The 22,407-nt window shown below is 43.2% G+C and overlaps 1 protein-coding gene across 4 annotated transcripts in view; it reads right to left on the bottom strand.

The window, feature by feature from the left end:
* Nucleotides 1–327: 327 nt before the first annotated feature.
* Nucleotides 328–22,407, bottom strand: part of UTP6 (UTP6 small subunit processome component) — a 39,346-nt gene continuing 17,266 nt past the window's right edge. The window contains exons 9-19 of one of the 4 annotated variants that reach the window (XM_002748204.6): nt 22,156–22,237; nt 19,815–19,896; nt 18,273–18,454; nt 16,398–16,477; nt 15,942–16,019; nt 12,438–12,617; nt 9,746–9,826; nt 9,436–9,545; nt 4,159–4,225; nt 2,990–3,062; nt 328–676 (exon numbers count right to left, since the gene is read on the bottom strand). In XM_002748204.6, the coding sequence (XP_002748250.2) occupies nt 519–676; nt 2,990–3,062; nt 4,159–4,225; nt 9,436–9,545; nt 9,746–9,826; nt 12,438–12,617; nt 15,942–16,019; nt 16,398–16,477; nt 18,273–18,454; nt 19,815–19,896; nt 22,156–22,237 (1,173 nt within the window). In that variant the 3' untranslated portion in view covers nt 328–518. The remainder of the gene's footprint in view (nt 677–2,989; nt 3,063–4,158; nt 4,226–9,435; nt 9,546–9,745; nt 9,827–12,437; nt 12,618–15,941; nt 16,020–16,397; nt 16,478–18,272; nt 18,455–19,814; nt 19,897–22,155; nt 22,238–22,407) is intronic. The other 3 variants (XM_008997125.4, XM_008997127.5, XM_008997126.4) reach the window with 3 other exon arrangements.

The raw sequence follows: 22,407 nt of genomic DNA, 5'->3' as shown, positions 1-22,407 counted from the left end.
AATTATAGGCGTGAGCCACTGCACCTGGACACTCTCCTTCATTTTAACTGGCTCCTAGATTGAGATTAGAGGTACTCATGCTTGACCTGGGATAGTAAATAAAACCCAGTCATATGCTTTCATGTATTTTGGAAAACATTTAGGACCTGTGGTAGATCTGGCCTCAACATTAAATCAGCAGTTGTCTTTCCTGGAATTAGAGATTAGCACATCAAGCTGAACACGGTGTCATGCACCTATACTCCCAGCTACTCAGGAGTCTGAGGCGAGAGGTCACTTGAGTTCAGGAGTTCAAGACCAGCTGGGGCAAAAGAACAAGACCCCATCTCAATCACAATTTTTTTATTATTATTTTTAAAAAAGACTAACAAGCTAACATAAAATTAAAGTGTATCTCGAAACTAGACAGCCATCTTGTCTGCCATCACTGAGCAAATTACAGATGGACTCATAATACAAATTTGCCCACAGGGCTTGCTTGCAATACTGTTTCACAAAGCTGGCTATATTCTTCCTCTTCACAAATGGCCAGTCTGATGCATAGCATGTTTAGCTACAAATGCCTCTGCTGACTCTCCCTGCAACATTTTCATCGCTCGCCAGTAGATCTGTCCACAGTTCTCTGGTCTACCAAGGGGGTGGTTCAATTCTTCTTTGATATAATCCATCCAAAGATCTTTAAAAAAAAAAAAAAAAAAAACCCACACACAATTATATAACTGACAGAGTACCATTAGGTAACCTTATTAAATATCAATTCAAATCAAGATTTCTAAGAAATTTAACTTCTCACTGTTATTTCCCTAGAATGCTTTGTTTAACAATACTTCTCTTAGCTTCTTTAAACATTAAGGTTTTGGGGTTGTATGTTTTTTGTTTTTGTTTTTTGAGACAGGGTCTCACTGTGTTGCCCAGGCTGGAGTGTGGTGGCGGGACCACAACTTACTACAGCCTCAACCTCCTGGGTTCAAGCAACCCTCCTGCCTCAGCCTCCAGGGCAGCTGGGACCACAGTACACCACCATGTTTGGCTAACTTTTAATTTTTTGTAGAAACAGGGTCTCACCATATTGCCCAAGCTAGTCTTTAACTCCCGGGATCAAGCAAATCCTCCTGCCTTGACTTTCCAAAGTGCTGGGATTACAAGTGTGAGTCACCGTGCCTTACCAGTTTTTTTCTTTTTCAGTAGAAAACCTTCACATCAATCATAAAAGTCTGTATTAATTAATGAACTCAAAAATACTAAACGTTTTGGCTAGGCACAGTGGCTCAGACCTGTAATCCCAGCACTTTGGGAGGCTGAGGCCAGCAGATCACCTGAGGTCAGGAGTTCAAGACCAGCCTAGCCAGCATAGCGAATCCCCATCTCTACTGAAAATACAAAAATTAGCCAGGCATGGTGGTATGCATGCCTGTAATCCCAGCTACTTGAGAGGCTGAGGCACAAGAATCGCTTGAACCTGGAAGACCGAGGTTGCAGTGAGCCAAGATTGCGCCACTGCACTCCAGCCTGGGTGACAGAGTAAGACATTATCTCAAAACAAAATAAAAATAAACAAATCAATGTTTATTAGTTCATAAATAAAATTCACAGATTTTATACAACATACCTATACCCCGAAGTATGTTGTATAAGTCATACAAATGAGGGCAATGTGGAGACAGCCTACAACAGATGTCAATTAGCATCTCACGTTTACACCTGTGATGTAACTCCAAATACATTTATTTTAAGAGAACAAAACTGCCGGGCGCGGTGGCTCAAGCCTGTAATCCCAGCACTTTGGGAGGCCGCGGCAGGTGATCATGAGGTCAAGAGATCAACACCATCCTGGTCAAAATGGTGAAACCCCATCTCTACTAAAGATAGAAAAAATTAGCTGGGCATGGTGGCGCGTGCCTATAATCCCAGCTGCTCGGGAGGCTGAGGCAGGAGAATTGCCTGAACCCAGGAGGTGGAGGTTGTGGTGAGTCAAGATCACGTCATTGCACTCCAGCCTGGGTAACGAGCGAATCTCTGTCTCAAAAAAAAAAAAAAAAAAAAAAAAAAGAACAAAACCATGCAAATCTTTCTCTAATGCTTTCTCAATTAGCCTCTCACATTTACCCCTTTAAATATATTTTTGTTTTGTTTTGTTTCATTTTTCTAAATACATTTTTTTGTTTTTGTGTGTGTGTGGCGGAGGGACAGTTTTTCTAAATACATTTTTTTAAGAGAACAAAACCATGCAAACCTTTCTCTAATCCAGAGGGGGTGTTTTTGGTTTTTGTGTTTGGAACAGGGTCTCACTCTATCACCCAGGCTAAATGCACCGCAGCCTCAACCTCCTGGGGCCCAAACAATCCTCCTACTTCAGCCTCCCGAGTAGCTGGGACCACAGGTAAGTACCACCACACCCAGCTAATTTTTTTTAATGTTTGTAGAGATGTGGGTCTCACTATGTTGCCCAGGTTGGTCTCATATTCCTGAGAAATCCAGAGTTTTTAACAGAAGGCCCATGGACCCCTGAGCTTATGATCTTGAAATAATAAATAAAATTATATGCTCAAGTATTTATGCACAAAGCAACTGAGGAGGCAGAGGAAGGATACGAGCTTTATTTTAAAAGGGGTTTAGGATGCCAAAAAAAAAAAAAAAAGTAGTTTTTCTGTTTTTCTGAGACAGAGTTTTGCTCTATCACCCAGGCTGGAGTGCAATGGCACAATTCTCAGCTCACTGCAACCTCCACATCCCGGGTTCAAGCAATTCTCCTGCCTCAGTTTCAGGAGTAGCTGGGATTACAGGCACACACCACCACACCCAGCTAATTTCTGTTTTTAGTAGAGATGGGTTTTCACCATTTTGGCCAGTCTGGTCTTGAACTCCTTACCTCAGGTGATCTGCCTGCCTCAGCCTCCCAAAGTCTGGGATTACAGGCGTCAGCCACTGCACCCAGCCAAGAAACACTGTTCTAACCATATTAATTGGTCACAAATTAAGGTTTACTTACCAGAATCTGCAGATCCAAACTCTCTCAAAGCTCTCTCATAATATTCTCTTATGTTTGCCATATTGCAGGATTCCTGACAAAGACAGACAATCTTACCTCGAAAGCCTGATTTATAACATAACAAATTCGTTCCAAACATATTGTTAAGCAGCTATTGTCTGTCAGGTATTTGAAGGATAAGGTGGGTCAGAGTTTAACATGAACACAACTAGTCTCTCAACTTTTCCAGGAAAAAAAATCAAAGCCACTCAACAGAGTGAATTAAGTGTCAAACATCAAAGCTGTAGTAGCATGGAGAAAGGCGCTATTAGAAAAAAGTGGGGGACATGGGCAGCTTCACAGAAAACAGTATTTGAAGGCGTTGAGGAATTAGTGGGATTTAAATAAAGAAACATCAAAGGTTCTACTCGTTTTGAGTGAGGATTTCTTCCTTTTGAATATCTGGGCCCTGATTCTTGTTATATCCACCTTAAAATAAATACTAGTTATATGACCTTCAGCAAATTTTTAAACCCTCTGACCTTAAATATTTCCTCACCTATAAAACAAGGATAGTATCTCTTAGCACAGCTACAAGTATTAGATTAAAATGCTGATGAATTATGTACCTAGCAGACTAGCTATAACTAACGTTACAATCAATAACTGCTCATTCTCTACCTATTTTTTAAAAATGTATTTGTGCTGGGCTCTGTGGCTCACACCTGTAATCCCAGCACTTTGGGAGGCTGAGGCAGGTGGATCATGAGGTCAGGAGTTCAAGGCCACCCTGGCCAACATGGTGAAACCCCATCTTAAAAAAAAAATGTATTTGTGCCAGGCACGGTGGCTCACACCTGTGATCCCACCACTTTGGGAGGCCAAGGCGGGCGGATCATGAGGTCAGAAGTTTGAGACCAGCCTGGCCAACATGGTAAAATCCCATCTCTACTAAAACTAAAAAAATTAGCTGGGTGCGGTGGCTCGTGCCTGTAGTTCCAGCTACTCGGGAGGTTGAGGCGGAAGAATGGCTTGAACCTGGGAGGCGGAGGATGCAGTGAACCAAGATCGCACCACTGCACTCCAGCCTGGCAACAGAGCGAGACTCAGTCTAAAAAAAAAAAAACACTCCATAGATTAGTAACCACTAATCCATTTCCAGACAAGAAATGCTGAAACAGAAAACTTACTTGCTCCTTTTCAAACTGAATCATTTTCCTGAAAAAGTCAACTGAAAATGGACGACTCTCCTGTAAACTAAAAAGGAAGAAACTGTTATCTTCCACAAAGACAAAAAGCTTCTTACAGCTCATAAATGTAAATACCCAGACGAGTGCCTCCACAATACATGGTTTAATAAAGAATTGACTTCAAATCAATGCAAGGATTTGACCTGATGGCCAGTCACTCTCATAACTCAATGACCACTAATGACTTTCTCTTCATAACCATATTTTTCTTTCTTTTTTTTTTTTGAGACAGAGTCTTGCTCTGTCGCCAGGTGCCAAGCGCCAGGCTGGAGTACAGTGGTGTGATCTCGGCTCACTACAACGTCTGCCTCCCAGGTTCAAGCAATTCTCCTGCCTCAGCCTCCCGAGTAGCTGGGACTACAGGTGCTCACCACCACGCCCAGCTAATTTTTGTATTTTTTAGCAGAAACAGGGTTTCACCATGTTGGCCAGGATGATCTCAATCTCTTGACCTAGGCCTCCCAAACTGCTGGGATTATAAGCGTGAGCCACCTCGTCCGGCCTTCTTTCTTATTTTTTTCTTGAGACAAGGTCTCACTTTGTCACCCAGGCTGGAGTGCAGTATTGCAATCATAGCTCACTGCAGTCTTGAATTCCCAGGCTGAAGAAATCCTCCTGCCTTACTCTCTAGAGTCACTGTAACTGTAGGCATGCACAACCACACATGGCTAATTTTTCAAATTTTTTGTAGAGAAGAGGTCTCAGTAGGTTACCCAGGCTAGTCTCGAACTCCTGGGCTCAAGCAATCAATACTCCCACCTCGGCCTTCCGAAGTGCTAGAATTACAGACGTGAGCCACCATACCTGGTTCAATTTTCTTATTATGCTCTTCTTTCTCAATTGTAGAGTTTTCAAGTACCCTCAACTACATGTCAAAGTCTTTGGGAAAATCAGTAATTCCATTTCTGGAATATGTTATAAGGAAATGATTTCTAATATGGACAAATAATTGTGCTGATATATTCATCAAAACAGTATCACTGTGGTCAAACAAGTTATACTACATCCACTGCCAGGTGGGGTGGCTCACACCTATAATCCCAGCACTTTAGGGGGCCAAGGTGGGTGGATCACCTGAGGTCAGAAGTTTGAGACCAGCCTGACCAACACAGTGAAACTCCATCTCTACTAAAAATATAAAATTAGCTGGGTATGGTGGCAGGCGCCTGTAATCCCAGCTACTCAGAGGCTGAGGCAGGAGAATGCCTTGAAGTCAGGAGGCAGAGGTTGCAGTGAGCAAAGATCCAGCCTGGGCAACAGAGACTCTGTCTCAAAAAAAAAAAAAGTGATACTGCATGCATCCCCAGAGTGGTGTATCATACAGCTTTCTCTTCTTTTTTTTCTTTTTCCTTTTAGACAAAGTCTCCCCGTCACCCAGGCTGGAGTACAGTGCTGAGATCATGACTCCCTGTGGCCTAGAATTCCTGGGCTCAAGCAATACTCCTGCCTCAGCCTCCTGAATAGCTGGGACCATTCATGTAAACCACCATGTCTGGCTAATTGTTACTCATTTTTAGTAGAAAAAGGGTCTGGCTATGTTGCCCAGGCTAGTCTTCCGCTCCTGGGTTCAAGCGATCATCCCACCTCAGCCCTGGCCACCTAAAGTGTTGGGATTATCGGAATGGCAGGAGCCACCATGCCTGACCTCTTTATTTTTAAAATATTTTTATTTTTTGAGACAGGCGCTCCCTTTGTTGTCCAGGCTGGAGTATAGAGGCACAATCATAGCTCACTGCAGCCTCTAACTCCTGGCCTCAAGCAATTCTCCCACCTTGGCCTCCTAAAGCACTGGGATTACAGGTGTGAGCCACAGTGCCCATCAGTCATTTTTTTTTTTGAGAGACAGTCTTGCTCTTGTCACCCAGGCTGGAGTGCAATGGCATGATCTCAGCTCACTGCAACTTCCGCCTCCCTGGTTCAAGCAATTCTCCTGCCTCAGCCTCCCGAGTAGCTGGATTACAGGCACCTTTCACCACATTCAGCTAATTTTTGTATTTTTAGTAGAGATGGGGTTTTGCCATGTTAGCCAGGCTGGTCTCGAACTCCTGACCTCGTGATCCTCCCACCTCAGCCTCCCAAAGTGCTGGGATTACAGGCGGGAGCCACCATACCTGGCAGCCATGTATTATTTTAATTTCAACTTTTATTTTAGATTCAGGAGTACATGTGCAGGTTTGTTATACAGGTATATTTTGTGACACTGAGGTTTGGGGTAGACTGACCCCATATCCTAGGTAATGTGCATAGTAATCAATGGGTAGCTTTTCAGCCCTTTCCTCCTTCCCCCACCCTGTAGTATCTACTATTTCTGTCTTTATGTCAATGTGTACCCAGTGTTTAGCTCCAAATTATAAGTGAGAACATGTGGTATTTGGTTTCCTGTTCCTGTGAAAACTTGGTTAGGACAATGGCCTCCAGCTGCATCCGTGCTACTGCCAAGAACATGATTTTGTTCTTTTTAATGGCTGCATAGTATTCCATAGAGTATATATACTGCATTTTATTTATCCAATTAACTGGCGATAAGCACCTAGTTTGATTCCATGCCCTTACTATTGTGAATAGTGCTGTCATGAACATACAAGTACATGTCTCTTTGATAGAACTGTTTATTTTACTTTGGGTATATACCTAGTAATGGGATTGCTGAGATGAATAGCAGATCTGTTTTAAGTTCTACCAGAAATCTCCAGACTGATTTCCACAGTGGCTGAATAATTCACATTCCCACCAACAGTGTATAAGATTTTCCCTGCAGCCTTGCCAATAGCTATAATTTTTTGATTTTTTGATAATAGCAATTCTGACTAGTGAGACGGTGTCTTATTGTGGTTTTGATCTGCATTTGTCTAAGGGTTAGTCATGTTGAGCATTTTCTCATATGTACATTGGCTGCCTTCAATACGGCTACTATGTTTGTTTTGTTTGGGGTTTTGTTTTTGTTTTGAGATAGGGTCTCGCTCTGTCACCAAGGCTGGAGTATAGTAGTATAAACACGGCTCACTACAGTCTCAACCACCTGGACTCAAGTGATCCTCCCACTTCAGCCTCCCAAGCAGCTGAAATCACAGGCACATGTAACGACACCCAACTTTTTTTTTTTTTTTTTTTTTTTAAGCATTTTTAGTGGAAATAAAGTCCTGCTGTGTTGCCTAGGCTGGTCTCAAATGCTTGGGCTCAAGCGATCCTCTTGCTTCAGTCTCCCAAAGTGCTAAGATTACACATCTTGACCCACTGTGCCCAGCTCATATAGCTTTGTTTAATAATTGATGTTTATAAAGAATTTTTGCCTGAGCACAGTGTCTCACACCTACAATCCCAGAACTTTGGGAGGCCAAGGCAGGAAGATCACTGGAACCCATGAGGTCAAGATCAGTTTAAGTAACAAAACGAGACCCCCAATTACAAAAAAAATTTAAGAATTATCTGGGCATGGCCAGGCGTGGTGGCTCACACCTGTAATCCCAGCACTTTGGAAGGCTGAGCTGGGCAGATCACTTGAGCCCAGAAGTTCAAGACCAGCCTGGGCAACATGATGAAACCCCATCTCTACCAAAAATTTAAAAATTACCTGGGTGTGGTGGCACACACCAGTAGTCCCAACTATGTGGGAAGCTAGGGTGCAAGAACCACTTATACCAGGGAGGCAGAGATTATAGTGAGCCAAGATGGTGCCACTACACTCAGCCTGGGAAACGGAGCAAGAAAAAAAATTTTAGGCCCAGCACGGTGGCTCTCACCTGTAATCCCAACACTTTGGGGGACTGAAGCAGGCTGATCACCTGAGGTCAGGAATTCTAAACCAGCCCAGCAAACATGGCAAAACCCCATATCTACTAAAAATGTAAAAAATTAGCCAGGTGTGGTGGCAGAAGCCTGTAATCCCAGCTACTCAAGAGGCTAACGCAGGAGAATCGCTTGAACCCCCGAGGTGGAGGTTCCAGTGATCCGAGGTTGCACCATTTCACTCTAGCCTGGGCAACAGAGCAAGACTCCATTTCAGGGAAAAAAAAAAAGAAAAGAAAAATTTTTTTAAACCGTAAATAAAATTATAATTATAGGCCGGGCATGGTGGCTCAGGCCTGTAATCCCAGCACTTTGGGAGGCCAAGATGGGTGGATCACCTGAGGTCGGGAGTTCGAGACTAGCCTGACCAAAATGAAGAAACCCCAGCTCTATTAAAAATACAAAATCCTGCAATTAAAAAAAAAAAAAAAAAATTAGCCTGGCATGGTGGTACATCCCTGTAATCCCAGCTACTCGGGAGGCTGAGGCAGTAGAATCTCTTGAACCCAGGAGGCAGAGGTTGCAGTGAGCTGAGATTACACTATTGCACTCCAGCCTAGGCAACAAAAGCGAAACTCGGTCTTTAATTGTACTACTATCTCAACTACATAAAAACACATTTTAGTGGCTCAAGCCTGTAATTCCAGCACTTTGGGAGGCCGAAGCGGGTGGATCACGAGGGTCAACAGATCGAGACCATCCTAGTCAACATGGTGAAACCCCGTCTCTCCTAAAAATACAAAAAATTAGCTGGGCATGGTGGCGTGTGCCTGTAATCCCAGCTACTCAGGAGGCTGAGGCAGGAGAATTGCCTGAACCCAGGAGGCGGAGGTTGCAATGAGCCGAGATCATGCCATTGCACTCCAGCCTGGGCAACAAGAGCAAAACTCCGTCTCAAAAAAAAAAAAAAAAAAAAAACATACACATTTTAAAATTATTTGTTAAAACATATAATTTTATGTTATATGATAATATATAATTGATGATGTAATAAATTAACATTGTTATGTTTTCCCCCACCACAATGAACCACTTTTATTGTTCAAAAAAATAAAAAGAAGGCCAGGCATGGTGGCTCACACTTATAATCTTAGCACTTTGGGAGGCTGAGGCAGGAGGACTGCTAGACCCTAGGAGTTTGAGACTAGAGTGAACAACACAGTGAAACTCACCATCTAGAAAGGAAAAAAAAATTCTAAGTTAGCTGGACATGGTGGTACATGCCTATAGTCCCAGATATTTGGGAGGCTGAGGTGGGAGGATTGCTTGAGCCCAGGTCAAGGCCAGACTCCATCTTTAAAAAAAAAAAAAAAGAAAGAAAAAGTATATATTGGATTACTCCCTCAGTTAATATTTGTGATACAAATAATCTGGGTATGAAGGGCTGAGTATGGGGAGAAGAAACTAGTAACTGTGAACATCTGTGAGTACCTTTTAAACACAGCTCTGGCCTTTTTGTAGCCACCACTTCGATAAGCCCAATCCAGGTACTTATCCTTCAGGGTTACTGAGTCGGCACCAATGACAGCTAACAGAGCTTTCTACAATTTAAAAGAAAAAAGAAATAAGCTACGTGAGGAAACTTATAGATATCAAAACAGATTTTCCCAGAACCACCTGAGGCCACTCCATAGTGCTTTAGGCACACCTGCTGATGAAACAACACTAGAGCTGGCCAACCAGGGAACCCATCTGCCATTCCCCACACCACAAAACTTAGAACACGCTCTGGAGCCTATACCTTAAAGACTGCCTCAGTGTCTTCTTGGCTTTTGGCACCTTCACTCCACTCTGCCCAAGAAATCCACAATGACAGACAAACCTACTCCCAGTTTAAAAAATATTAGTTAGAAAATAGCATATAACAAAACATTGCATATACCCTAAAAATATGCAAATTATTATGTATCAATTTTTTAAATGTTATAAAATGACAGCTTAGTCCTATTCTCTGAAAACTAAATAAAATGTAGGTTCCTCCTAAGATAATCAACATGTAAAATATGGATTTGTTCCCAAACTGTCCTCATTGTAACAGAATTCTCATTGCCCAGCAGGAGTAGCACACAAGAACATAGCCAGCCTTCTGACCAAGTCACTAATAGAACATTCTTCTGTGAATTTTAGTTCTTTTTGTTTGTTTGAGACAGAGTCTTGCTCTGTTGCTCACGCCGGAGTGCAGTGGCATGATCTTGGCTCACTGCAACCTTCGATTCCTGGGTTCAAGCAATTCTCCTGCCTCAGCCTCCTGAGCAGCTGGGACTACAGGCACATGCCATCACACCTGGCTAATTTTTATATTTTTAGTAGAGACAGGGTTTCACCATGTTAGCCAGGATGGTCTCAATCTCTTGACCTCGTGATACATAAACCTCGGCCTCCCAAAGTGCTAGAATTACAAGGGTGAGCCACTGCACTCGGCCATTTTAGTTCCTTTCTACTGGGAAATATTTCCTGTAGTTATCATCATCAATCATCTTTTAGTTAAGTAAGCAATTAACAGCCTACACAATTAGACCCACAGCTACCCGGCTCATGTCTCTGCTGTCTAAGACCCATAACACAAGACTAATTAATCTAGGCTGAACTATCTGATCTTCACTCATGTCCCAGAGGTACCTACAAATGAGCAGCAAAGGCGAGGCAGGTGGCACACGCCTGTAATTCCAGCACTTTGAAGGTGGAGGCAGGTGGATCGCTTGAGGCCAGGATTCAACACCAACCTGACCAACATGGCAAAACCCCAATCTCTGCTAAAAATGCAAAAAATGGGCCAGGCACAGTGGCTCAGGCCTATAATCCCAGCACTTTGGGAGGCCGAGGCAGGTGGATCATGAGATCAGGAGTTCAATACCAGCCTGACCAACATGGTGAAACCCCATCTCTATTAAAAAAAAAATACAAAAAAAAAAAAAAGGAGCCAGGCATGGTGGCATGTGCCTGTAATCCCAGCTACTTGGGAGGCTGAGACAGGAGAATTGCTTGAACCCAGGAGGCAGAGGTTGTGGTATGCCAAGATAATGCCATTACACTCCAGCCTAGGCAATAACAGTGAAACTCCATCTCAAAAAAAAAAAGCAAAAAATGAGCCAAGCATGTTGGCACACACCTATAATCCCAGCTACTCAGTAGGCTGAAGTATGAGAATTGCTTGAACCCAGGAGGCAGAGGTTCCAGTGAGCTGAGATTGTGCCACTGCACTCCAGCCTAGGTGAAAGAGTAAGACTTTTTTTATTTAAAAAAAAAAAAAAAAGGCCGGGCACGGTGGCTCATGCCTGAAATCCCAGCACTTTGGGAGGCTGAGGCAAGCAGATCACCTCAGGTCAGGAGTTTGAGACCATCCTGGCCAACATGATGAAACCCCATCTCTACTAAAAACACAAAAGTTAACTGGGTGTGGTGATGGATGCCTATAATCCCAGCTACTTGGGAGGCTGAGGCAAGGAGAATCACTTGAACCCAGGAGGTGGAGGTTGCAGTGAGTCGAGATTGCACCACTGCACTCCAGCCTGGGCAACAGAGTAATTCTTCATCTAAAAATAAAAACAACAGCAACACCACCAAATGAGCAGTTTTTTTTCCTACTTCAACTTCTGGAATACATTTTTTCCTACTAAAATAAAAAATTCACTGCAAAGTAAATCTGGCCATACACGGTGGCTCACACCTGTAATCTCAGCACTTTGGGAGGCCAAGGTGGGCAGATCACTTGAGTCCAGGAGTTCCAGACCAGCCTGGCCAACATGAGGAAATCCTGTCTCTACTAAAAACACAAAAATTAGGCTGGGCACCATGGCTCATGCTTGTAATCCCAGCTATTCAGGAGGCTGAGGCACAAGAATTGCCTGAACTCCAGAGGTAGAGGTTGCAGTGACCCAAGATTGTGCCACTGCACTACAGCCTGGGCCACAGAGTCAAAAACAAACAAACAAACAAACAAACAAGCAAACAAGATTTAAACCTTTAAGTTACAAATATGTTTGTGTTTAAAAGTTGGGCTTGGCTGGGAGCAGTGGCTCACGCCTGTAATCCTAGCACTTTGGAAAGCTGAGGTGGGTGGATCACCTGAGGTCAGGAGTTCAAGACCAGCCTAGCCATCATGGTGAGACATCATCTTAAAAAAAAAAAAAAAAAAAAGAAAAGGAAAAAAAAAAGTTGGGCTTATGTTCAGCAAATGACATATTCTACTGGGATTTCTAACTTTATAAGATATCTAAATAGAATAGGAAGTTTTATATAACGTGATCAACTTCCAGATAAGATATTAAATAGAAGCAAATTCTTCTACTCTTGACCTATGAACCATCACCACTTAATTACAAATGCCACTCTAGAGTTGGCTTTCAATAGACAAGTACATTCCAAATGAGCTTTGGCTAAAGTCTTAAAAGGTTTCCCATATATAATGAATACAAAAGACCCTACTCACAGACCTGGTGTTTCAGGTGCACAAAGCATTCTTCAAATTGCATGGCTATGTCAGGGCTCTTTGAGTCAATTAGCACCTGCAGCTTCATCTGCCACATTGTCCCAGAGTCTCTAAACAATTCAGTTCCAGCTACTGCCACCTCCAGAGCTTCTCTCAGGAACTTATGACTCAGCAAGGACTTAATCTAGATAAGATGAAGGATAACTGGAAAATTAATTACTGAAACCTAAACGACCTATGTAAATGGAGATAATTAAAACCTCATTTGAAGCAAGAATTTCACCAACCTTTCCATTACAATTTAAAATAAAAAAGATATGAGCTATGTGATAATTCATAGGTATCAAAACAAATTTTCCATGGCTGTTAAACAGGTGCAAAGTGAATAATTTGGAATTCCTCCTCTTTTACTGCTCCTACCCATGAAGGCTATCTAAAAACAGAGAAGAGGTAAAAACTAGAGAGCCTAAAGAATTTAGGCTGCAAGTTAAGTTTTTTATTAAAAAAACAGTTCGCTGTGCCAGAACACATGCTCACCAAACAGAAGATGAAAAATCAATAAATAGGCTGGGCGTGGTGGCTCACACCTGTAATCCCAACACTTTGGGAGGTGAGGTGGGCGGATCCTCTGAGGTCAAAAGCTCGAGACTAGTTTGGCCAACATGGTGAAATCTCATTTCTTTTTTTTTTTTGAGGAGTTTTGCTCTTGTTACCCAGGCTGGAGTGCAATGGCGCGATCTCGGCTCACCGCAACCTCCACCTCCTGGGTTCAGGCAATTCTCCTGCCTCAGCCTCCCGAGCAGCTGGGACTACAGGCTCACACCACCATGCCCAGCTAATTTTTGTATTTTTAGTAGAGACGGTGTTTCATCTTGTTGACCAGGATGGTCTCGATCTCTTGACCTCATGATCCACCTGTCTCGGCCTCCCAAAGTGCTGGGATTATAGGCATGAGCCACTGTGCCCGGCCGAAACCTCATTTCTACTAAAAGTACAAAACTAGGCCGGGCACAGTGGCTCACACCTGTAATCCCAGAATTTTGGGAGGCCAAGGCAAGTGGATCACCCAAGGTCAGGAGTTCAAGACCAGCCTGGCCAATATGGTAAAACCCCGTCTCTACTAAAAATTACAAAATTAGCTGGGTGTGGTGGTGCAAGCCTATAGTCCAAGCTACTGGGGAGGCTAAAGCAGGAGAATAGTTCGAACCGAGGAGGCGGAGGTTGTAGTGAGCCCAGATCATGCCACTGCAGTCCAGCTTGGGCAACAGAGTTGACAATGTCTTGGGGAAAAAAAAAAAAAAATTAGCTAAGCGTGGTGGTGCACGCGCCTGTTATCCCAGCTACTCAGGAGGATGAGGTGGGAGAACCACTTAAACCTGGGAGGTGGAAGTTGCAATGAGCAGAGATTGCACCACTGCTCTCCAGGCTAGTGACAGAGCAAGGAGACTGTCACCAAAAAAAAAAAAAAAATCAATAAATACAAATACAAAATTAGTATTTGTTGAGTGTCAAGGAAATACGTGTACTCATTCAAACAGTTGGACGTAACATAAACTAAGGTAATTTTTCTGAAATTCAATTTGACAATTTTTTCTTTTGAGATGTAGTCTCACTCTGTTGCCCAGGCTGAAGTGCAGTGGTGCGATCTTGGCTCACTGCAACCTCCATCTCCCAGGTTCAAGCGATTCTCCTGCCTCAATCTCCCAAGTAGCTAGGATTACAGGTGCATGCCACCATGCCCAGCTAATTTTTTTTGTATTTTTAGTAGAGACGGGGTTTCACCATGTTGGCCAGGCTGGTCTCGAACTCCTGATCTTATGATCCTCCCACCTCAGCCTCCCACAGTGCTGGAATTACAGGCGTGAGCCACCACGCCTGGCCAATTTGACAATTTGTGACAAGAGTCATGAAAGTGCTTAATGCTTCAATTTGGGACTTTTACTTCAACAAATATGGCCCAAAAAGTACATGACTGAAAGGAAATCTTACCTTGCATGCTTATATCCACATTATTTTAACAAAAGGAAAAAAAAATCCTAAAACCACTTGAATTGTATAAATTTGTGAAAAAGTAAATGGCAATATATAATCAGTACATTCAGAAAGTGTTCTTCCTGCACACTATATATGCTAGATTCAACAGTGAACAAATCAGGTGCATTCTCTACCACCCATAGAGCCTCGAGTCTAACAGAAGAAAGGGTTTGATATGTTTCTTCTGACAGAAAATGGATTATCTAGGCCAGGCACAGTGGCTCATGCCTGTAATCCCAGCATTTTGGGAGGATGAGGCAGCAGATCACTTAAGGTCAGGAGTTTGAGACCAACCTGGCCAACATGGTGAAACTCTGTTACTACTAAAAATAAAAAATTTGGCCAGCCATGCTGGCTCACACTTGTAGTTCCAATACTTTGGGAGGAAGAGGCAGGTGAAATCACTTGAGGTCAGGAGTTAGAGACCAGCCTGACCAAGATGGTGAAACCCATCTTTTTTTTTTTTTTTTTTTTTTTGATTAATCAATGAGAGCTTCTTATGTTGCTCAGGTTGGCCCTGAACTCATAGCCTCGCCTCCTCAAGTGCCAGGACAACTGGCCAGAGCCACCGCAGCTCCCTTATTATTTCTTTTTTTTTTTTTTTTAAAGATGGGGTTTCGCCGTGTTGGTCGGGCTGGTCTTGAACTCCCAACCTCAGGTGATTCGCCCACCTTGACCTCCAAAGTGCTTGGATTACAGGCATGAGCCACCACGCCCGGCCGTGAAATCCCATCTCTATCAAAAATATAAAAATTAGCCGGATGTGGTGGCATGTGCCTGTGATCCCAGCTACCTGGAAGGCTGAGGCAGGAGAATCACTTGAACCCAAGAGGCAGAGGTTGCAGTAAGCTGAAATTGCGCCACTGCACTCCAGCCTAGGCGATTCCATCTCATAAAATAAAAAAAGGAATGGGTAGACAAAAAAAAACCCAAATCATGACTCTTGTTTTGAGTGTTTTTTACTATATAATATTCCTCCCTTTGCTGGTACAGATTTCATTTTTAGCATATGCCAAATACTGGCAAACAAATATAAACACACTTTACATGTCAAACTCCCGAATGGCCTTTGTCATAAGACTATATATATTTAAAACATTTTAAGGCCAGGCACAGTGGCTCACGCCTGTAATCCCAGCACTTTGGGAGGCCGAGGCGGGTGGATCACGAGGTCAAAAGATCGAGACCATCCTAGTCAACATGGTGAAACCCTGTCTCTTCTAAAAATACAAAAAATTAGCTGGGCATGGTGGCACGTGCCTGTAATCCCAGCTACTCAGGAGGCTGAGGCAGGAGAATTGCCTGAACCCAGGAGGCGGAGGTTGTGGTGAGCTGAGATCGCGCCATTGCACTCCAGCCTGGGTAACAAGAGGGAAACTCCATCTCAAAAAAAAAAATTTTTTTAATATTTAAAACAAAACAACTGGAATAAGGTATTTGTAACTGGCAGATAATATATTTTCCATGTCCTTACCAACTGCTTATATTGGAATTCCTGCAGAAGCTTCAGTTCATGTGCCTTCCTGAATGCAGTCATGGTTCTTTCCAGCCTCTGAAAACAGAGAAATCCCTCAGTTCATTACAAAGATCCCGGCAGGGGCCTCCGGCCTCTGACATGAACAAAAGCAGTTTTATGCATTTCGGAGAACTCAAAGAAGCTAACTTGCTCCTGCATGGTGGTTTCACTTATGAATAGATGCACTGGGCAGCTGCACCAAAAGAGCCCAGTTACATGAGAGCCCCTCCTAACCTGGCGGCAAATCAGACTCAGACCTTTAGAATGACACATCACCCACAAGGAGAGAGTGGCTAGCAAAAAGTTCTCCGAAGCTGTTCCAGACACCCAAAGAGCTGTGCTTCTATTCTTCTTTCAGAAGACAGTCACTATCTAGTCAACCACTGTAACCATGTAACCATGTAACATCCTCACCTTCCCTCTGAGGAATCCACTATTTGTCTTCTTAGTAAATCGTTCCAAGCAAAAGGTGATGTAACACTTCCACATGGCCTCTGGAAAAGTCAGAAAGATTATGTTGATCTGATCACTTAGTTCAACATTCATCGCATCAAAGTTATTAAAAGAGATGGAAAAAAAATCATCATATTTCAAGGGGAAAAACTCTCGTCTGAAGAAGAGTTTAAATCAGCCTGTTTTTAAAAAGTGTTACTCTGATTACAGCCAATCAAACACCTCAAATATTGGGGAAAACAACTGGGTAACAATTTAAATATAAAAATTGAAAGCCTTATCCAGGTAATATATACCCTCTGCCTTTATTCTGCATTATTACAAAATAAAAGTTAAATCTCTTTCAAAAGAGAATTAAAGGCCGGGCACAGTGGTTCATGCCTGTAATCCCATCATTTTGGGAGGCTGAGGCAGGTGGCTCACCTGAGGTCAGGAGTTCAAAACTGCCTGGCCACATAGTAAAACCTCATCTCTACTACAAATACAAAATTCAGTAGGACATGGTGGCATGCACTTGTAATCCCAGCTACTCGGGATACTGAGGCAGGAGAATTGCTTAAACTCAGGAAGCAGAGGTTATAGTGACCCAAGATCATGTCACTGCACTCCAGCCTAGGCAACAAAGCAAGACTCCATCTCAAAAAAAAAAAGAATAATTAAGGATGTCTGTAATCCCAGCACTTTGGGAGGCATGAAGATTACTTGATTCCAGGAGTTAAAGACCAGCCTGGGCAAAATGGCAAAACTCCATCTTTACAAAAAATATATTAAAATTGACCTGGCATGGTGGCACTACTACTATGCACTACTACTACTACTACTACTACTAACTACTTAGGGAGCTGAGGCGGGAGGATCACTTGAACCCAGGAAGCAGAGGTTGCAGTGAGCCACAATCGTACCACTGCACTGGGTGAAACAGCAGGATCCTGTCTCAAAAATAATAATTATAATAATAATAAGATAACTGGCTGGGCGCAGTGGTTCACGCCTATAATCCCAGCACTTTGGGAGGCCGAGGTGGATCACGAGGTCAAGGGATCGAGACCATCCTCATCAACAAGATGAAACCCCATCTCTATTAAAAATATAAAAATTAGCTGGGCATGGTGGTGCACGCCTGTAGTCCCAGCTACTCAGGAGGCTGAGGCAGGAGAATTGCTTGAACCCAGGAGGCAGAGTTTACAGTGAGCCGAGATCGTGCCATTGCACTCCAGTCTGGGTAACAGAGCGAAACTCCATCTCGAAAAATAATAATGATAATTAAGGAATAATAATTATAGAATCTTAGGAATTATTTCCAAAGTATCATTTTCTCTAAATAAATGAATATAAATACCACTATTATGGAAGAAGGTCATAAATGCACCATTACCATCAGAGAAAGACCAAGTTAGAGGCATGGCCAGGCACGGTGGCTCACGCCTATAATCCCAGCACTTTGGAAGGCTAACATGTGTGAACCACCTGACATCAGGAGTTTTCTAGACCAGCCTGGCCAACATGGTGAAACTCTGTCTCTACTAAAAATACAAAAGTTAGCTGGGCGTCATGGCACAAGCCTGTAATCCCAGCTATTTGGGAGGCTGAGGCAAGAGAATCGCTGGAACGCAGGAGGCAGAAATTGCAGTGAGCCAAGATCACACCATTGCACTCCAGTCTGGGTGACAGAGTGAGACTCTGTCTCAAAAAAAAAGCAAGCCAGGAACAGGCACATCACAAACTATACTGCAGAGAGATCCCCAATATTGATTTTGGCAATGAGAACAAAAGCTTAAGTTTCACCCTTAGGGATACCATTCCTTCTATATCACACCACGGTTTGGTGAAGTTCACCTGTTGGCAGAGTCTTCACTGCCTCTTCATATACAGCACAGCACCTCTCCTCCTTCCGGCCAACCTCTACTGCTTTGGCTTGTTTCGTCGTAGGCTGCTCTTCTGTCTGTGACTCAATCTCTAATTCTCGCCTTGCCACATAATCCCAAGTGAGAGGATCATCAGTGTGTAGAGCCTGAAGGCTGAAAAATACAATTTACTGGTATCTATCCCAACAACAAGAAACTAACTCAGATTATCAGAGAAACAGTTACCTATGCTTTAAAAATCTACACAGGACATCCCTGTAACAACTGCAGTACCATAAAAACTATTTCCCAGGCCGGGCCCAGTGGCTCACACCTGTAATCCCAGCACTTTGGGAGGCCAAGGCGGGTGGATCACCTGAGGTCAGGAGTGCAAGACCAGCCTGACCAATATGGTGAAACCAGATCTCTACTAAAAATACAAAAATAGGGCCGGGCGTGGTGGCTCAAGCCTGTAATCCCAGCACTTTGGGAGGCCAAGGCAGGTGGATCACAAGGTCAAGAGATCGAGACCATCCTGGTCAACATGGTGAAACCCCGTCTCTACTAAAATACAAAAAATTAGCTGGGCATGGTGGCGCCTGCCTGTAATCCCAGCTACTCAGGAAGCTGAGGCAGGAGAATTGCCTGAACCCAGGAGGTAGAGGTTGTGGTGAGCCGAGATGGCGCCATTGCACTCCAGCCTGGGTAACAAGAGCGAAACTCCGACTGAAAAAAAAAAAAAAAAAAAAATACAAAAATAAGCCAGGCATGGTGGGGTGTGACTACAGTCTGAGCTATTAGAGAGGCTGAGACACGAAAATCACTTGAATCCAGGAGACAGAGGTTGTAGAGAGCCAGGATCATGCCACTGCAGTCTCAACCTCACAAATTCAGGTGATGTTCCCACCTCAGCCTCCAGAGTAGGTAGGACCACAGGCATGCATTACCACACCTAGCTTACTTTTTGTAGAGACAGGGTTTTACTATGTTGCCCAGGCTGGTCTCAAACTCTGAGCTGAAATGATCCACCTGTCTTGGCCTCCCAAAGTGCTGGGATTATAGGTGTGAGCTACCACACCTGGCCAAAAAAAAAAAATTTTTTTTAACATAATATGAAATAAGGTTTTTTTGAGATGGAGTTTCGCTCTTGTTGCCAAGTCTGGAGTGCAATGGTGTGATCTTGGCTCGCTGCTCCACTTCCCAGGTTCGAGTAAGTCTTCTGCCTCAGCCTCCCAAGTACCTGGGATTACAGGCATGTACCACCACATCCAGCTAATTCTGTATTTTTAGTAGAGACAGGGTTTCACCATGTTGGCCAGCCTGGTCTTGAACTCCAGATCTCTGGTGATCCACCCACCTCCGCCTCCCAAAGTGCTGGGATTACTGGCGTGAGCCACTACACCTGGCCGATATTAGCTTTTATTCTAGGGATTTAGTGTAGTATCTTGTTTCTTTTCTACTAAATATCCAACATCAAACCCTTAATCTAAAGATGAGAAATGGATATATTCACCTTTCTACTAACTTTACTTACGCATCATAAATTTCTTTTTGTAGATCTTTGGAAAAGTCAAATAGCTGTGCAATTGAAAGCAGTGACACGTGAAATTCTGCACCTAAATTTAAAAAGTAGGGGAGAGGAGGTTTATTGCCAATAAGACTCTTAAGAATCACTTTATGGCTGGTCTGAGTGCAGTGGTGTTTACAGCTAATTGATCACAAGCAGTTACAGATTTCTTTGTTCCTTCTCCACTCCCACTGCTTCACTTGACTAGCCTTAAAACAAATAATAAAAAAAAAAAGAATCATTTTACTTTAAAAGTAGCATTCTCTTCGTGTACTGGAGTTAATATAATCTTTTTGTTTTTTTTTTTTTATGAGAAATAGGAAAAAATAGAAGAAGTCATCCCATAGTCCTCTCACACCATCGCCCCCCTACTCAAGCAAAGCTATTGTTAATAGTTTTGGAGTTTCATTAAAAAACAACTAATTTTCGGCCGGGTGTGGTGGCTCACACCTGTAATCCCAGCACTTTGGGAGGCTGAGGCGGGAGGATAACCAGGTCAAGAGATTGAGACCATCCTGGCCAACATGGTGAAACCTCATCTGTACTAAAAATACAATAATTAGTTGGGCATGGTGGTGCACACCTTTATTCCCAGCTACTCAGGAGGCTGAGGCAGGAGAATCACTTGAAACCGAGAGGCGGAGGTTGCAGTGAGCCAAAATCGTGCCACTGTACCTCAGCCTGGCAACAAAGCAAGACTCTATCTCAAAAAAAAAAAAAAAAAAAAAAAAAACTAACTAATTTTCAACTGCCCACATGATTTAACTACTCCATAAGAACGTACTGAGGACTGGGTGCAGCAGCTCATGCTTGTAATCCCAGTACTTTGGGAGACCAAGGTGGGTAGATCACGAGGTCAGGAGTTGAAGACCAGCACGGCCAACATAATGAAACCCCGTCTCTATTAAAAATACAAAAATTAGCTGGGCATGGTGGTGGGCACCTATAATCCCAGCTACCTGGGAGGCTAAGGCAGAAAAACCACCTGAATCTGGGAGGCAGAGGTTACAGTGAGCGGAGATCGAGCCACTGCACTCCAGCCTGGGCGACAGAGTTAGACTCCTTCTAAAAAAAAGAACTTACTGGCAGTGGAAGTGTTTAAAAAAAAAAAGAACTTACTGGCCAGGTGGGGTGGCTCATGCCTCCCAGCACTTTGGGAGGCCAAGGCAAGCAGATCACAAGGTCAGGAGATTGAGACCATCCTGGCCAACATGGTGAAACCCCATCTCTATTTTAAAAAAAAAGAACTTACTGAGGCTGGGTACAATGGCTCATGCCAGTAATGCCAGCACTTTAGGAGGCCAAGGCAGGAGGATCACTTGAGATCAGGAGTTCAAGACTAGCCTAGGCAACGTGGTGAAACCTCATTTCTACTAAAAGTACAAAAACTAGCCAGGCATAGAGGTCCATGCCCAGTTACTCAGGAGGCTAAGGAGGGAGAATCACCTGAGCCCATGCAGTTGAGACTACAGTGAGCAATGATTGCACCACTACACTCTTATGTGGGTAACAAAGTGAGACCCTGTCTTGAAAAAATATATAAATAAATGGAAGGATAAATTACTACATACTAAGTACAGTGTACACTGCTCGTTGATGGGTGCACCAAAATCTCAGAAATCACCACTAAACCTGTTCCCTAAAAACCTACTGAAAATTTTTTTTAACAGTCTTGCTCTGTTGTCCAGGCACAATCTTGAGTCACTGCAACCTCCACCTCCCTGGTTCAAGCGATTCTCCTGCCTCAGCCTCCCAAGTAGCTGGGAGTACAGGTGCCCACCACCACACCCAGCTAATTTTTGTATTTTTAATTGAGACGGGTTTCACCGTGTTGACCAGGCTGGTCTCGAACTCCTGACCTCAGGTCATCCACCCACCTCTCGGCCTCCCAAAGTGCTGGGATGACAGGCATGAGCCACCAAGCCCAGACCAAACCTATTGAAATGTAAGGGGGAAAAGAATGGGAGTACCAGCTTCTTGGGAGGCTGAGGCAGGAGAATCACCTGAACTTGGGGGGCAGAGGTTGCAGTGAACCGAGATAGTGCCACTGCACTCCAGCCTGGGTGATAGAATAAGATTCCATCTCAAAAACAAAAAATGGTAGTATAATATAAATTTTAAAAAGAAATAACTAAAATATTCAATTATAGCCTAGGAAAATAAGTATTTTCTGAAAAAAACAGGACACTATGCCTACAGAGTTTTATATACATTCTAATGGAAAATTTCAAAATTAGCTAAAGACCTTCTTCATTAGGAAAAGAATGTTTCTCTTTCTTACCAAAAATAATGTTCAAAAGATACCTACCTTTAATTATGCTTACAGAATTTTTGTAGATGATCCGTGCCAACTCGCCCTTAAGGATTTCTTCAGAATAATCAGGATTCTCCTAAACAGTGTTATATGAAATGCAACTTAACAGGAGTACAGGGAGGAAAAGCACTATGATGAAAATTAACAATCCTAGACTACCTGTGCCATATGACTACTGGTAAAGCATGTCTCTCTGGGCCAGTTCCCTCACTTGTAAAGTGTGCAGCTTGAATAAGATCACTGACC

The sequence above is a fragment of the Callithrix jacchus genome, chromosome 5 (genome assembly GCF_049354715.1).
Source record: "Callithrix jacchus isolate 240 chromosome 5, calJac240_pri, whole genome shotgun sequence".
Classification (NCBI taxonomy): Eukaryota; Metazoa; Chordata; class Mammalia; order Primates; family Cebidae; genus Callithrix; species Callithrix jacchus.
This window is presented reverse-complemented; position numbering and strand designations above follow the sequence as displayed.